This window comes from Daphnia pulex, chromosome 11 (genome assembly GCF_021134715.1).
Source record: "Daphnia pulex isolate KAP4 chromosome 11, ASM2113471v1".
In the NCBI taxonomy this organism is placed as follows: Eukaryota; Metazoa; Arthropoda; class Branchiopoda; order Diplostraca; family Daphniidae; genus Daphnia; species Daphnia pulex.
Genome location: NC_060027.1, coordinates 1,640,918 through 1,654,214, shown reverse-complemented (window position 1 = coordinate 1,654,214; position 13,297 = coordinate 1,640,918). Strand labels below are relative to the sequence as shown.

General features: G+C 37.4%; 2 protein-coding genes across 9 annotated transcripts; both read left to right on the top strand.

Moving 5' to 3' along the window:
* Positions 1 to 429: 429 nt before the first annotated feature.
* LOC124207754 (eukaryotic translation initiation factor 4 gamma 3-like) lies at positions 430 to 3,825 on the top strand. Of its 2 annotated transcripts, none has more exons than XM_046605364.1 (16): positions 430 to 687; positions 752 to 870; positions 942 to 1,051; positions 1,118 to 1,210; positions 1,267 to 1,324; positions 1,433 to 1,481; positions 1,551 to 1,681; positions 1,773 to 1,832; positions 1,904 to 2,041; positions 2,107 to 2,244; positions 2,304 to 2,510; positions 2,568 to 2,647; positions 2,702 to 2,876; positions 2,940 to 3,207; positions 3,302 to 3,363; positions 3,430 to 3,825. In XM_046605364.1, exons 1-16 carry the CDS (start codon positions 576 to 578, stop codon positions 3,571 to 3,573), a joined length of 1,944 nt encoding a protein of 647 aa, XP_046461320.1. In that variant the 5' UTR covers positions 430 to 575; the 3' UTR covers positions 3,574 to 3,825. The 2 variants fall into 2 exon arrangements, with proteins under 2 accessions (XP_046461320.1, XP_046461321.1); XM_046605365.1 differs by having other exon boundaries at positions 451 to 687; positions 1,551 to 1,675.
* Positions 3,826 to 4,623: 798 nt separating this feature from the next.
* On the top strand, positions 4,624 to 13,046 carry LOC124207750. Of its 7 annotated transcripts, none has more exons than XM_046605352.1 (16): positions 7,955 to 8,061; positions 8,121 to 8,257; positions 8,517 to 8,821; positions 8,886 to 9,103; positions 9,173 to 9,418; positions 9,483 to 9,596; positions 9,655 to 10,906; positions 11,009 to 11,058; positions 11,120 to 11,334; positions 11,410 to 11,571; positions 11,631 to 11,831; positions 11,896 to 11,970; positions 12,029 to 12,177; positions 12,338 to 12,506; positions 12,634 to 12,753; positions 12,836 to 13,046. In XM_046605352.1, exons 3-16 carry the CDS (start codon positions 8,517 to 8,519, stop codon positions 12,872 to 12,874), a joined length of 3,315 nt encoding a protein of 1,104 aa, XP_046461308.1. In that variant the 5' UTR covers positions 7,955 to 8,061; positions 8,121 to 8,257; the 3' UTR covers positions 12,875 to 13,046. The 7 variants fall into 7 exon arrangements, with proteins under 7 accessions (XP_046461311.1, XP_046461310.1, XP_046461307.1 ...); XM_046605353.1 differs by having other exon boundaries at positions 7,994 to 8,012; XM_046605355.1 differs by lacking the exons at positions 7,955 to 8,061; positions 8,121 to 8,257; positions 8,517 to 8,821 and adding exons at positions 4,624 to 4,758; positions 5,224 to 5,528.
* The last annotated feature ends 251 nt before the right edge of the window (positions 13,047 to 13,297 follow it).

The following is a 13,297-nucleotide window of genomic DNA, read 5'->3' as shown; positions in this document are numbered from 1 at the left end:
GAATGCTGGACACCTTAAGGACACCGCATTTGCTTCTAGGAAGTACTTTTCTATCTTTAATTTTAAACGATTTATAGTGACAAACTAACGCAGATTGACATATTTAAAAATTGATTACCATTTATTTGCTACCGAACTCGTGCTGAAAATAAAGTATTGACCTGCATCTGCATTGTATGAATGACGTATAAATAATAAATTTTAAAAAGGATTTTAAAAAATGGAATCAGTAGTACATATTTTTATCATTTTATTCCAACCTTGTTACAATTTTGATTTTCATGAAAGTTAATTTTTAAAATAATTTCCGCGTAAAATCATCCGATTTCATTTCTGGTGAAAAAATTCAGAACTATTTGCAGGCCAGACCAACCACTTGTCCGCCAGAGTGCTCCCTTGTTATCGCTTAAGGGCATTAGGCACTTGCCTATGCTCGTGACAAAATTCTTCACTTCTTCAGCTTCATTTTGTTCAAACCGCTCAAACGCGTGGCATCAAATGGTGTTCATAGCTCACTCTCATTTTCTACCTAGATTTAACTAAAAATACTTGATTTCAAACATTTTAACACAATTATGGCGATTCCGTTTTCTTTGGGCTCGTTGCCAGCGAATTTGAAAAAAATGGAACAGTATCTGGATATTGCTTCCGACTATGAATCGATAGACTGTGCTGTTAGCTACTGGTGTATGCATTTTGAAAGCATGGTATTTCTTCCGGCGTTAATATCCATCTTATTTTCCCTCTTTAGGTCGATTGTACGCTCTTCAACAAGGTTTTATCCTTCAAAAAGGAAAAGAAGACCTAGATTATTTGCTTGATCTCATGGAGTGGCTTGGGTTGAAAAAAGAAGAGCTGAAATCCCTGAAGGTAACAAGATTTTAAGGTGAATTGGTGAAAATTTGTAATTTTCTGTACTATTTATTTCGTTTCAACACCAGACTGTCTCTGATTTGCTTGAGGCCCGAATTCATTTGGAGAATGTGGTTCTTAAGTTCATAAACTGGGCGGAGACAGCGTTTAATTTATTCCCATTCAACCAATATAAAAAGTGAATATTAAAACGATCTTTTTCTTTGAAATTACATAGCAGTGTGAGCATATTATTTATCTGCAGGATTGTTCTTGGGGCCTTCTCCTCTGCCAGGACATTGTTGGATGTGTGCTCTGTGTTTGGGGAGCTAAGTGAAGAAATGGCTTCGAAGAAAAAGTATACAATTTTTAATACTAAACAAATCTTTTCATTTTACACTGATTGCATTGTAGGTATGTCGATCTCCATTTGGCTAGCATGAAAACCGGCCAATATCTCTTCAGCTCAGAGGTAATAAAATCTAAACAACTTTATTCACTGGAGGAAAATAAAAATTTTGTATGTTGTATATTGGAAGATCAACTACATTGTAACATTACCGCTCATTGTTGATTATAGGTAACAACAGGACAAACAACTGAGGTTGTACAGGATCTAAGCTCGCAAGGTATGTCTGAAAATGTGATTTTTTTTTTTTTTTTTTTTTTTATGTGCTGAAAAAATTGATTTATTACAGAGCAATGGAGTCCAGAGGGGAAAAAGATATACGACCGAGTTTTTCTTTTGGAATTGCGAAACAACCCGGCATCCCAAATATTACCTGAAAAATTGATCAACGAAGAAATCACCCGTGGGTCTCCGGTAAAGGTATTTTTAATTTGGTTTTGTTTTACTTCTTCTAAAGTTAGCTTATATCGTTTTTTACTGAGTAAATTTTTGCACCATTTATTTTGAAAAGGAGGACGTTTCCAATAATTCACCAGAACGCTTGATTTTTCCTAAAATTTCGCAGCCAAAGGTACTATTCTTTTCCCTACTTTTTCAAAGTTTCCAAGTGTCACACGTTTATTCTTGGTTTAATATTTTTAGAAATTTTCAAATAAAGAACCTTTGAAGTCGAATAGGATTGTGCGTAAACGATCTGAAGAAAACTTACGCAAACCCGAAAACCGTTTTAAGTTGAGGGAAAAGAAAGACATGTATATTCCCGATGGAGTCGGTATAGAGGTAAATGGGAAATTAATGACTCTTTATCTCATTAAAGATTTTGCATTTCTGTTGTTGGATTGCAGGAGTACCTCAAGCACGTCGTTAAGATTTTGAATGAACTGACTCCTTTAACGTTTGAGAGAACATTGCCAAAATTCAAAGCTTTGAATCTCAACACTGAAGAACGTTTGTTGCGAGTCTCTCAATTGATTTATGAAAAGGTTTGGTGGTTTATTTGAACTGATGTCGTCCTATCATTTAATTATTTTACTTTAAATAGGCTCTTGAAGAACCCAATCTCTCGTTGATGTACGCCAAAACGTGCCAATCTTTGTCGTTGAAGAAGGCAGAGTGCGATTCGAATTCAACTGAAACGCCAAACTTCCGATCAATGCTGATGGATCGTTGCCTGAGTGAGTTTGATAAGACAAGCACCGGGCAGTACGACGTTGAGAATAAAAAGAAAGAAATTGATTGCGCAGAAACGGTAACGACAAGCTCAACTTTTTGATCATAAAATTCTGTACCAATCTTAATTTTCTAGGAGGCAAAGAAGGCTGAAATGGAAATGGAACTAATAGAATTGCAGAATAATCGAAGGAAATATGCTTTTGCAAACATCAGGTACAACGATTGTGTGATTGTAATATTTCGAAACTTATTGGGCAATTTTTTCAGGTTTATGGGAGAACTGTATAAAATCAAAGTGGTTCCTCTGAGATTTGTACATGAGTGTATCGTCTGGTTGTTGAGCCAAGATAGAGATGAAGAAGCGCTCGAGTGCCTCTGCTTTCTTCTGATTTCCATCGGCAAAGATTTAGAGGTTCCCAACAAGAAACCAAACCCGAACCCGGTTGGTCCTTTTCCCCCTAATTTAACTCAGGATAACGTGTAATTTTTTGTTTTGGTAATTTAGAAAAACATGGAGATGATGACTACTTACTTGAACAATTTGATGGTGATCGGTAACAAGGCCGAAATTTCCGACCGTATCCGTTCCCTTATTCGAGGTGTCATTGATCTACGCAATATCGGGTGGCTATCTCACGAAAACAGCAACGTCGTTCAAGCCAATGAGGTTCCCAATAAGCGTGAGGGACACTCCAATGGCCATCAATTACCCCAGGACATTAGTGTCAGCAATGGCATTTGTCGTGATGTTGTCGACGACAAAGGGGAATCAGGTAAACCGTCAAAGTGCTTTTTACATTTTAACAGTTCAATCTATAATCGTTATTTTAACCTGTCGATTGTCCCATGGAACTTTTATTTGTTTAGGTGACGTGAATGATTCCATCGATAGTGAAGGTTCAAATTTGCTGGAGAAGGAGAAACTTAAGGTATCCACAACTTCTTGTATTTTAGAAAGTTCATTGTTTGTTGATAAATAAATTGATTTCGTTTAGGCGTCTGAAGATTCTCCCGTGGTGACAATGGCCGGAATTGGCGAGGATTTGAGTTCCTTAATCTTAGGAGCTTTAAACGAAGCTCCGGAGTTGATTGTCGAAAATGGTGTTGTTGCAAGTGAAACTTTCTTGATCCGTCTATAAGATTGTTACTGAAGCATGAAGATTGAGAATGATGAAGAGAAAAGTTGTTTTTGTCTAGGGGCAGTAGACCGAGTTAGGCCGCTACAGCATGTAAATGTGCTCATTTAAGTGAAGAGCTATTTAAATTGTTTGATTAATCGCTCTCCCTTTCCATTTAACCTAGCCTTTCCTACGTTTTCTGTTTTTACTTTTTATGTGCTTGAAGCAGTAACATGGATTAAGCGAAATAAAACCTTTTTTTGGATTTCGAAACTTATGTGGGAATTCACTTTAATCAGAGCTTAATGGGTATGGGAAATATTTATTGCTTTAAATCGTATCTAAGAAACAAATCTGCCAATTCTTCTGGCTGCGGAAGAATTGTCCAGGATTCGTTTTTTTGTCTTCACACCGGCATCACCAATACGTCTGGAAATCCGTTCCAAGATTTTAATCAATGAATTGGGAAGAGGGGTTCTGAGTCGATGGAATAAATTAAATTACTTCCTGGAACGACGCATTTTGGTTTGACAAAGGCCATAGAATGTCGACTCTTGTAGAAAACTGCCCATCCTTGAATCATCTTTGTGGAAGTTTATTTTGTATGGCTAGATGTTTGTTACATCACTTACAAATAAAAATAAAACCACATTGGTTTCAGCAGTTTCAGTATGACGTGAAAAAAAAATTCACCGGAATTACAACATCGGCCAGCATTCTGAGCCTTTCTAGAAAATTTAATCTTTATTTTTTTCTGCTATGCATATGGAATAAATACCTCAATTAGTATTGGGTAAGGAGGTACAATCCCATAGACATGACTTGTTAGGATCGAGGAGCTTTAGGGTTCAGTCCGCATGTCTTGATCGTTTGTATTCGCTATTGGACTATTGGTGTTGCGTTAGTGTTGATCACACGAAATTAAAGGTACTGATTGCTACCCACGTTGGAGTTAGATTAATTTATTTCGCGCTTTGGATGCAGGGCTCTTTTCTTTTGTAATTTGGAATAAAAACAAAACATACAAAACACAATTCAAATGTTAAGTGCCAATCGCCACCGCTTTTAATCGAATCAGCACAGCAGACGACCTAAATTTCAGTTAACGCCTAGAACTGCAGCAGTACAGAGATCAGCACTCAGCAGATAAACCAGCTAAACCCACGAAATTATGTACTAAATAAAGTTCTATTTGAAGATTTTAAGGTAATATAAGTTTTTTACAAATTCAGATTTCTCAAGTCTTATCTTGTTGACAAATGCAATGGCTATTTTCCACTGCCAAACAAATAGTTTTTTTTTCTCCATCCAACAAATATAGTAGTTAGCCATATATTTTTAAAAAATCACAGACTGCGGTATCATTAATCAGGACCTCACGTTTCTGATTCCTTACCTTGAAATTAATTCACACATTAAGTGTTAGTTTACTTGTTTATGGAAGATAAGACCACAGACTCAAGGTTAAAATTCTGCTTTAGAACCATTTCCTTTTATTGTCTTGATAATATTATTCTTTTCCTACTGAAACAATAACATCATTTGGTGACCATCATACCCAATTAATTTACGTGAAAATTGATCAATTGATTAAGTATGATGACATTTTTCAGTAAACATAAAATTGAAGCAGCAGAATTATTTCATTCATGCTTATTCATTATGATGCAGATGGCCAGTGAAGAATATTTGGGACCACAACTGAAAAAGGTGAAAATTGAGAAGGAAATGCTCTTTACCGGAAAAAATGTGCGTTGCCAAAATCCATTACTCCTGAGCCAAAGTTGGTGTGGCTTCTTGTTTCTCGGATATTGGCGAGACAATGAACACGAGAGAGAAGTTGTGGTGAGAAGAATTCAGAAAACTGACTGCCGAGAGAACTGGAAAAACATCATTGATCGACATCTAGCAAATTCTCTAAACCACGAAAATGTTTTGAATATTATCGGATATGAGGAGGACATGGATCGCTGGAGGTAACTCCTTTATTATATTCTCAATTTAAACCAGTTATTTCCAATACGGTTTGTTTTAACAGATATTTTGCTCTTGAACGGTTCGACGCCACTCTGGAACAGTATTGTAATGGGAAATACACGGGACCTGTGCCATTGAAAGCCAATGCCCTTTTTCAAATATCCAACGGACTAAATTATTTACACGATAATGGGATTTCACATGGTAATCTAAACCCTCAAGCAATTTTGATTTTTGGTTCTCAGCCATTGATGATGAAGGTCTCGGATTTCGGATTTTGTAAGCTCTATTACTTCTGCAGAAAAACAAAATTTGTATTAAACTCTTCTGTTTATTATTGTCTTTTAGACGGTGAATCCATTGGTTCGAATACAAGTCTGTGTCATCCGAAATATTGGATGTTGCCGCGGTCTTGGTCGACTATTTTAGATCAAGACGGCCGCTTACTGATCAAATCGACTGCTACGGTTTACGGAGACGTATTCGCTGCTGGCTGCTTATTTTTTTATTTCCTAAAACGTGGACTGCATCCATTTGGCGACACGGAATCGATTCTAAACAACATCGCAGAAAATAATCCAGTTAACCTTCATAGTATGATGGATATTTGTAGATCTCTTGTGTCTGTATAAAGGAAACATTCTTATTTAACTCTTTCGATATATTTTAGGATTATACGAAGGCAACTTTGCCTATAAATTAATCAAGGATATGATCGGAGAATTTCCTCAAAATGGGACCCAGTTTCTGCGTATTGCCACTACACAATTCAAAAATGTCAAATGTAAGTGAATTCTTGATGGTTGTTGTATCGCAATAATTAATTATTTTTTGCAGTACCAGAAATTGTCGCTTTGGAACGTTTGTGTAATGAACTCAAAGCTGAGAAGGAAAAATCAACGGAAGCTCAACTTGCCATGGTTCAGACCATTTCCGATTTGCACCGTTCCAGTGAGAGTAGCAAACGCGAGCTGGAAGCAGTTGCTGCTAATCTAAAACATGATCTCGACGTCGAAAGAAAGAAAACAATGGAAATCTCTGTTACTCTGCAGGACACTGAAGAGCTTGCGGAATCCTTCCGTCAAAAACTATTGGCTTTGAAAAATGAAAAAGACTTGAATGAGGCAACACTTAAGAACGAGAAGATCAATCTTGAGAAGCAGCTCCTGGAACGTGATTCAAATTTGAAACGGACCATCGAAGAACTCCAAACAATTGACGTCACGTCTCTACAAACCGAAAGGATGTCTTTTAAAGCCTTGTCTGATTTGAAGAGCTCCAGTGATAACGATCGACGCAAGCTGGAAGGTACAATCACCAATCTTCAGCAGGAACTGGATGCCGAGAAAAAACAGACATCGGAGCTGGTTGTCTCTTTGCAAGAATTAACGAAAGAGAAAACCGATGCAAATGAGCGTTCAGAATCCTTACAGCGGCAGCTATCAGTTATGGAAAAGAAAGTCGGATTGATCCGCAAAAAACACGAGAAAGAGAAGCGTAGTCTTTTGAAGCGACTGCAGGATCGTTCCGTCATTGCCGAAACACATACTGCGATAGCAAAAGTAAAAAACAATCCGTCAAGACAAGTTCCTACTTTGGCGGTTATGGCCGGTTCTAGTGACAACACCCATATCCAAATGGAAGCCATCGTTGCTAATCTGAGACTTGAACTGAAAGTCGAGAAACAACGGACTTCGTTGAAGGAGGTTTCGGTTCAAGCGCTAACCCTGGCCAGAAATGAAGCCAACAAGCTTGCGGATTCGCTCCAACGTAAACTATCGGACATGGAGATTCAAGTTAAAAATTTTGCCACATCTAAAGGAAACCCCACAGCCCAGTCTAAAGAATCCAAAAATTTGTTAGCGGACACCCGCAAACGATTTGAGAAAGAAAAACAAGATCTTTTGCGACAACAAATGGTCATGGCCAGTGAAAAATCCAAAATGACTCTGGAAATTCAAATCCTGTCATCGTTAGTTTCGGAACTAACAGACGATTACAACTCGACTAAAAAGGAGAAATTACAGATAATGGCGCACCTGGAAGAAGTTGAGCGTGAGTACCAATTCCTTCGGAATAAACTTGATCCTCCTGTGGTTGAACTGTCAGATTCGGATCTAGAAGATGATAGGTAAAAGTATTACCTTTTTATTTGTTGCATATAAAGTGGTGTAATTTTTGAAATAGAATCTTTGAATACACAAAGGAAATTGGTTTTTAACATATTTGATTTGTCATTGTCCGAGACTTCACCTACATTAACACAAATGTAGAACGTAAGATATATATGGTTTTTCTAAAAATGTATCATACAGATGATTTTGATGGAATATGAACAGGAGTACAGGACTTAGGACACGGAAGAAGTCAACAATTAAAATGTTTAGTGCCAATCGCCACCGCTGTAAATGCTATTAGCAGACAACCTCAATTTCAGTTCTTACTGCAGCAGTACAGACTACAGACCAGCAACTAATAAACCGGTAAACCCACGACTAATTACTAAATAAAGTTCTATGTGAAGATTTTAAGGTAATATAAGTTACAACTTCAAATTTCTCAAAGTCTTACTTTGCAATATTTAATATTAGGTGTAAGGTATCATCGCAGACTGTGGCATGGTTTAGGTCTTTAGGAGTAACTCCTATACCATCCATGCTGTGGTATCATTAATCAGGACATCAAGTTTCTGATTCCTTTAGGATTGAAATTGATTCCCACATTTAGCGTTAGTTTACTTTTTTTTATAAAAGATTAGACTACAGTGTAGGTTAAAATTCTGCTTTAGAACCTTAAAAGCTTAGCTTTATAAATTTCTTTTTATTGACTTACTGATAATACTTTTCCAAGATCATCATTTTGTGATCACCTTGCCCACTTAATTTACATTAACACATTCTATCTATTGATTTTTTCCATCAACATAAAAGTTAAGCATCAGAACAATTTCATTCATGCTCTTATTTATTATGAATTTTATGATGCAGATGGCTAGTGAAGAATATTCGGGGCTACAACTGAAAAAGGTGAAAATTGAGAAGGAAATGCTCTTTACCGGAAAGAATTTGCGTTGCCAAAATCCATTACTCTTGAGCCAAAGTTGGTGTGGCTTCTTGTTTCTCGGATATTGGCGAGACAATGAACACGAGAAAGAAGTTGTGGTGAGAAGAATTCAGAAAACTGACTGCCGAGAGAACTGGAGAAACATCATTGATCGACATCTAGCAAACTCTCTAAACCACGAAAATGTTTTGAATATTATCGGATATGAGGAGGACATGGATCGCTGGAGGTAACTCCTTTGTTATATTCTCAATTTAAACCAGTTATTTCTACAATACGGTTTGTTTTAACAGATATTTCGCTCTTGAACGGTTCGACGCCACTCTGGAACAGTATTGCAATGGGGAATACACGGGACCTATGCCATTGGAAGCTAACGCCCTTTGTCAAATATCCAACGGACTAAATTATTTACACGAAAATGGGATTTCGCATGGTAATCTAAACCCTCAATCAATTTTGATTTTTGATTCTCAGCCACTGATGATGAAGGTCTCGGATTTCGGATTTTGTAAGCTCTATTACTTCTGCAGAAAAACAAAATTTGTATTAAACTCTTCTGTTTATTATTGTCTTTTAGACGGTGAATCCATTGGCGCGAATAAAAGTTTATGTCAACCGAAATATTGGATGTTGCCGCGGTCTTGGTCAACTATTTTAGATCAAGACGGCCGTTTGCTGATAAAATCGACTGCTACGGTTTACGGAGACGTATTTGCTGCTGGCTGTCTTTTTTTTTATTTCCTAAAACGTGGACTGCATCCATTTGGCGACATGGAATCTATTTTAAACAACATGGCAGAAAATAACCCAGTTAACCTTTATAGTAAGATAAATATGTTTGTAGATTCTCTTATAATCTTATATAACTCTTTTGTGATATATTTCAGGATTACATAAAGGCCACTTTGCTTATGAATTGATCAAGGATATGATCGGGGAACCTCCTCAAAACGGGACCCAGTTTCTGCGCATTGCCGCTACACAATTCAAAAATGTCAAATGTTAGTCTGAATTCTTGATGGTTATTGAATCGCAGTAATAATTTCTTTTTTTTTGCAGTACCTGAAATTGTCGCTTTGGAACGTTTACTCAAAGCTGAGAAGGAAAAATCAACGGAAGCTCAACTTGTCATGGTTCAGACCATTTCCGATTTGCAACGTTCCAGTGAGAGTAGCAAACGTGAGCTGGAAGCAGTCGCTGCTAATCTAAAACATGATCTCGACGTCGAAAGAAAGAAAACAATAGAAATCACTGTTACTCTGCAGGACACTGAAGAGCTTGCGGAATCCTTCCGTCAAAAACTATTGGCTTTGAAAAATGAAAAAGACTTGAATGAGGCAACACTTAAGAAGGAGAAAATCAATCTTGAGAAGCAGCTTCTGGAACGTGAAACAACTTTGCAACGGACAATCGGAGAACTCCAAACAATTGACGTCACGTCTCTACAAACTGAAAGGATGTCTTTGAAAGCCTTGTCTGATTTGAAGAGCTCCAGTGATAACGATCGACGCAAGCTGGAAGGTACAATCACCAATCTTCAGCAGGAACTGGATGCCGAGAAAAAAAAGATATCGGAGCTGGTTGTCTCTTTGCAAGAATTAACGAAAGAAAAAAAAGAAGCGAATGAGCGATCAGAATCCTTGCAGTGGAAGATATTTGTTTTGGAACGCGAAGTCGAATTGAACCACAAAAAGCACGAGGAAGAGAAGCAAAGTCTTCAGAATCAACTGCAGGAACGTACCGTCATTGCCAAACAATTTAGTGTAAGTCCAAAAGTGAACGATCCGTCAGTACAAGTTCCCACTTTGGCGATTATGCCCGGTTCTAGTGACAACACCCAAATCCAAATGGAAGCCACCGTTGCCAATCTGAAACTTGAACTTGAAGTCGAGAAACAACGTACTTCGTTGAAGGCGGTTTCGGTTCAGGCGCTAACTCTGGCCAGAAATGAAGCCAACAAGTTTGCCGATTCGCTCCAACGTAAACTATCAGATCTGGAGATTCGAATTAAAAATCTGACCGCATCTAAAGAAAAACAGGCCAAAGGATTCAAAAGTTTGTTAGCGGACACCCGCAAACGATTCGGGAAAGAAAAACAAGATCTTTTGCTTCAACTAATGGCCATGGCCAGTCAAAAATCTAAATTGACTCTGGAAAATCAAACCTTGTCAGATGAATGCAACTCGACTAAAAAAGAGAAATCACAGATTATGGCGCAACTGGAAGAAGTTCAGCGTGAGTACCAATCCCTTCGGAATAAACTTGATCCTCCCGTAGTTGAACTATCGGATTCGGATCTAGAAGATGATAGGTAAAAGTATCACCCTTTTATTTGTTACATTTAAACTTAGTGTAATTTTTGAAATACAATCATTGTATACAAACAGAAACAAGTTTTTTTTTTTTTTTTCAGAGCTGATTTGCCATTGCCCGAGACTTCACCTACATCAGCACCTGTTGAACGTAAGATATATATGGTTTTTCCCTAAAAACGTTTCAGACGGATGATTTTGATCGACTACAGGACAATTTAAAGAAACTTTGAGATATGTACCGGGAAGTAAGAATTTCATAAGCCGTTTCCATCCATTAAAACCGCTTCTCGCTTGCGTCTTCCTGTCGAATCAAGTGACATTTTTCACGGGGACTAGTGGGGCTGCACCCTTTTCGACTTGGAGAGAAAATGCCGTTAAACTTCGAGGGCACAGTATGATGGAGATTAAAGTTCTTGAATGGAATGTAAGTAAAACCTTGTTTTCAGTTTATATTAAAAACTGAGTGGCGTTGATTATTTAAACCTTCAATAACGAAAAGGATGTAGGTAATCAGTTGGCCGCTGCCTACAGTGACGGTGTTGTGATCGTCTGGAGCTACCCGAGTGGAAAAGTCCTCTTTCAAATGAAGAAACATTTGAAGCAGGTCGATCAACTAGAATGGAATCCATATCGATCAAACATATTTGCTTCTCGTGAAAATGTAAAAAGGTCTTGTCGGTAATTGTTCGCTGAATTAATTAATCTCCATTTCCAATCCAGGGCCAGAAAGTAGTTTTGCTGTGGAATTCGACAGCCGTTGGCTCAAACACAAATCATGTCTCCACAGTCGAACACAGGAAAAATGTCGAATGCGTGAAGTGGATATCTGAGAATCTCATCGCCCAGGGATTAGTCGATGGAACAATTCAAGTATCTGAAATAGGTGGAAACCAAACGAAAACTTGTCTAGTCAAGCACAGCGTGAGTTCTTACTATTTACGATTTCATTTTATTATTTAATTCTTTTGGTTTTGATTGATTTTAGAATACTGTTACTGATTTAATATGGAATGACACCACGCTATATTTTGCTTCTTGTTCCGATGACAAATGGATCAAAGTAGTACAGTTGCCAATCGCTCTCGTGATTTACTGATAAACTCGTTTCATATTCACAGATTTGGTCATTCAACACAACCATCAAAGAGGCTATGTATGAGCTGAACGTCATTTCGTACTGTTGCTGTTTAGCTTGGCGTTCGAACGGTACCACGGACGATGGAATTGAGGCAGCTAGGAATTCTGCAGAAAATTTCACTGTAGCCTGGTAAGTAAGTTAGATCGCGTTTGATTGAGCTAAAAATTAGGTGTTAAGAAGTTAAGGAAAATTGAGTAAAGAAATCATATTTGAGACTTAACCCAATTTTTTTACCATAATTTTCCCAGTATGATTAACCGAATATTCCATGGTCCATTTATTTGTTTAGTGGCTTAGAGAATGGATCGATTGTAATCTGGAATCCGTTGGCAAAGGGCCGAAAGCATAGGATGTTAATGAAACATTCAGAACCGGTCTTTTCAATTTTATTTTCACCCAACGAACGGTTTTTGGCATCAGTGGATTCGAAAAGTGAACTCATCATTTGGTCCACTAGGGTAAAAACCTTGCACTTATTCAATTACTTAATCGATATAGACCCTAGTGCTATCCTGTTAGTGCAAATAATGTCTAATCTTCGACCTTCGTTAATTACATATCTTGTCTGTTTTGTTCTTCTTGCAGACTTGGATACCCCTATTCACAGGGAAATGTGACAAAAATTCCACTGGTTTATCGTGGCTGGCTACCGATTCATCGGACGATGCTGCTTATAAGTTAGCCGTTAACTCTAAAGATGGCCAGGTATAGCATTGTTTGTATTGTTGCAGTTCAAATTGTCCTCTCTATGCGAAGCACGTAATGAATTAATTTTATTGTATTCTAGGTTCGCGTTATTGAATTCGCTATTATTGAAATGGAATAACCGCTGCTTAGGAGGAATTACTTGTAGATGTGCGGTCAGATAAATTATCCAGTTAATTTTTTCACGTATGATTTTTTTTTTTTGAAAAACACTTCCTTCGTTTCATGTTCCGTTATTTCAAACCAGAAGAAGTTTAGTTAAATTTAATTTGAATATACTTTATTATAATTTCGAATTTGGGCAGCTAGTTATTGCTTGCACGTTTTTACTTGTTTTGCTTTTCTTTTTTTGTTATATTGATACTGAGGAAACAATCAATAAGTTACCTATGGGAAAATCGGGCATTCGTTTAGTGGGCTATCTTAAGAATTCTTTTATTGATACTTCTAATCGAAATTCAAGTCAAGGAAGTTCAAGTTCTTTTCTTACTAAAAGATTTGAAAAAGACCATCTTCTCCCGCGTAGCGATCGGCGCTAGGTGGC

What these genes read in the sequence shown, in the direction of transcription:
- LOC124207750 (XM_046605348.1), top strand. Translation starts at nt 7,938, where the DNA reads ATGCTATTAGCAGACAACCTCAATTTCAGTTCTTACTGCAGCAGTACA. An exon ending in ACAATTCAAAAATGTCAAAT is followed by an intron (nt 9,597 to 9,654) that starts GTTAGTCTGAAT and finishes TTTTTTTTGCAG; the next exon opens with TACCTGAAATTGTCGCTTTG. An exon ending in CCGATGACAAATGGATCAAA is followed by an intron (nt 11,971 to 12,028) that starts GTAGTACAGTTG and finishes TCATATTCACAG; the next exon opens with ATTTGGTCATTCAACACAAC.
- LOC124207754 (XM_046605364.1), top strand. Translation starts at nt 576, where the DNA reads ATGGCGATTCCGTTTTCTTTGGGCTCGTTGCCAGCGAATTTGAAAAAA. An exon ending in AAGAGCTGAAATCCCTGAAG is followed by an intron (nt 871 to 941) that starts GTAACAAGATTT and finishes TTTCAACACCAG; the next exon opens with ACTGTCTCTGATTTGCTTGA. An exon ending in TATGCTTTTGCAAACATCAG is followed by an intron (nt 2,648 to 2,701) that starts GTACAACGATTG and finishes CAATTTTTTCAG; the next exon opens with GTTTATGGGAGAACTGTATA.